The sequence below is a fragment of the Trichinella spiralis genome, assembly GCF_000181795.1.
Source record: "Trichinella spiralis strain ISS 195 chromosome Unknown Scfld747, whole genome shotgun sequence".
NCBI classification, from domain to species: Eukaryota; Metazoa; Nematoda; class Enoplea; order Trichinellida; family Trichinellidae; genus Trichinella; species Trichinella spiralis.
The window spans coordinates 1-1,607 of NW_003527686.1; the positions used below are offsets into that span (position 1 = coordinate 1).

The window sequence follows — 1,607 nt, forward strand, 5'->3', positions numbered from 1 at the left end:
ATGAATATATCAACCCGGCAATTATAAATAAATCAAAGAATATTTTACAAAATTTTTTCGATAATTTTATCGAAACATGGACCGCACGTTGTGAAAAGTTTGTAAGCATTAAATTAAATTTGAATGACAAGTTTTATGCAAAGCTTTTGAAATGTGATGTTCGTTGTCTGCTTCGTGTAGTTGTCATGGAATTGTTGAATCCTGTATTATCGATGCTTCAAGTATCAATGTCGGAAATTCATCATGATGATTACTTGAGAAATTTGCTGCGAAATGATTTGCCTAAAGCTTGCTTGGAAATGTATGAAATATTTGAAAAGAATATGACAAGAATTTATTTGAAGCATATGAAAGATGTATCGTTTTATGTGGCTTATTCTATTCTTACTTGTAAAAGTGAATTTCATCAATACGTGCTTATTGAAAATGATTTTGAAAATGTGCTCAATGTAAAATCGAATGCCAGTAGTCGTGATCAATATATGAAACATTACAACAATTTGAATGATAAAATGCCGCTTTATACAATGAAGCATATTTACGTTAGGTATTGGATTATTTGTTAATTTTTCAATTTGCGTTAATTTAATTAATTTAGCAATGGCATATATATGCTGATGTTGCTCATTCGCGACATTGTTGTAAATACTCCAGCAGTAAATGTTGGAAGAGATGAAATGGCCATCTGCACTGCTGAAATTGTGGAAAAAATTATTTCGTTTTACAAATGTTTGAAATATTTCAGTGCTGATGGTCGTGAGAATTTTTTCAATCATGATCCAAGTATATGGAATTTTGTTTATTATGTTCAAATTAATATTGATTGATTGAACTTATTTCTTGATAATTGCTTGAATAATATTTTATTTTTTAGCGGTGAGTTACGTTGACACATTATACGCGACACATTGCTTATTGGTGAACAGTATGCAATTGCTGAGCGAAGGATGCAACGTGAAGTTTCCATTTTTGGAACTTTTGCATGATTTACGTAGAGAAGCCACTTTACAGTTTCAAGCTTATATCAACAGTTGCAGCACAATTGTAAACAAGTATTTAAAATCATTAGAAGGTGAATCAGTTGATTTGATGAATAATAATTTTATTTGATATTAAATTAATTCAGAATTTGACGGTTTGTTGAACAATGGTCGCATTAAAGGGTATCACACAAGCTTGGATTTGTTGTACGCAGAATATGAACGATGGAAAATAAAATGGCAGCATAAATTGCCGAAGAAAATATGGCAGGCAGCAATTGGTCAGCTGATCAGTATATCAATGGAATTTTTCTGTAATACTATTTTGAAAATAGGCATTCTTAACAGTGTTATGAGAAAAAACTTGAAAAGTCTTATATCACCATTTATATCGAAATGTAGAAAATTATTTGAAGTAAGCGACTGATCGGAATGAATATTTTTAACGTTGTGTTTTTAAATTTTAACATATTTCGTTTAATAACGTCATATTTGTATTTATTTTGATGTACAATATTGCTAATAATTGATTTCAATTAGAATTGTAATAATTTCTACATAATTCACCGATAAGTTATATATATATATATATAATTATTTATTTATTTTGTTTATTAATTTTCAAGA

General features: G+C 28.8%; 1 protein-coding gene across 1 annotated transcript; it reads left to right on the plus strand.

Moving 5' to 3' along the window:
• The first annotated feature begins 185 nt into the window (after positions 1–185).
• On the plus strand, positions 186–1,407 carry Tsp_13010 (hypothetical protein). Its single transcript, XM_003370440.1, has 4 exons — positions 186–547; positions 599–756; positions 875–1,072; positions 1,163–1,407. The coding sequence occupies exons 1-4, from the start codon at positions 186–188 to the stop codon at positions 1,405–1,407; spliced, it is 963 nt and encodes a 320-aa protein (XP_003370488.1).
• The last annotated feature ends 200 nt before the right edge of the window (positions 1,408–1,607 follow it).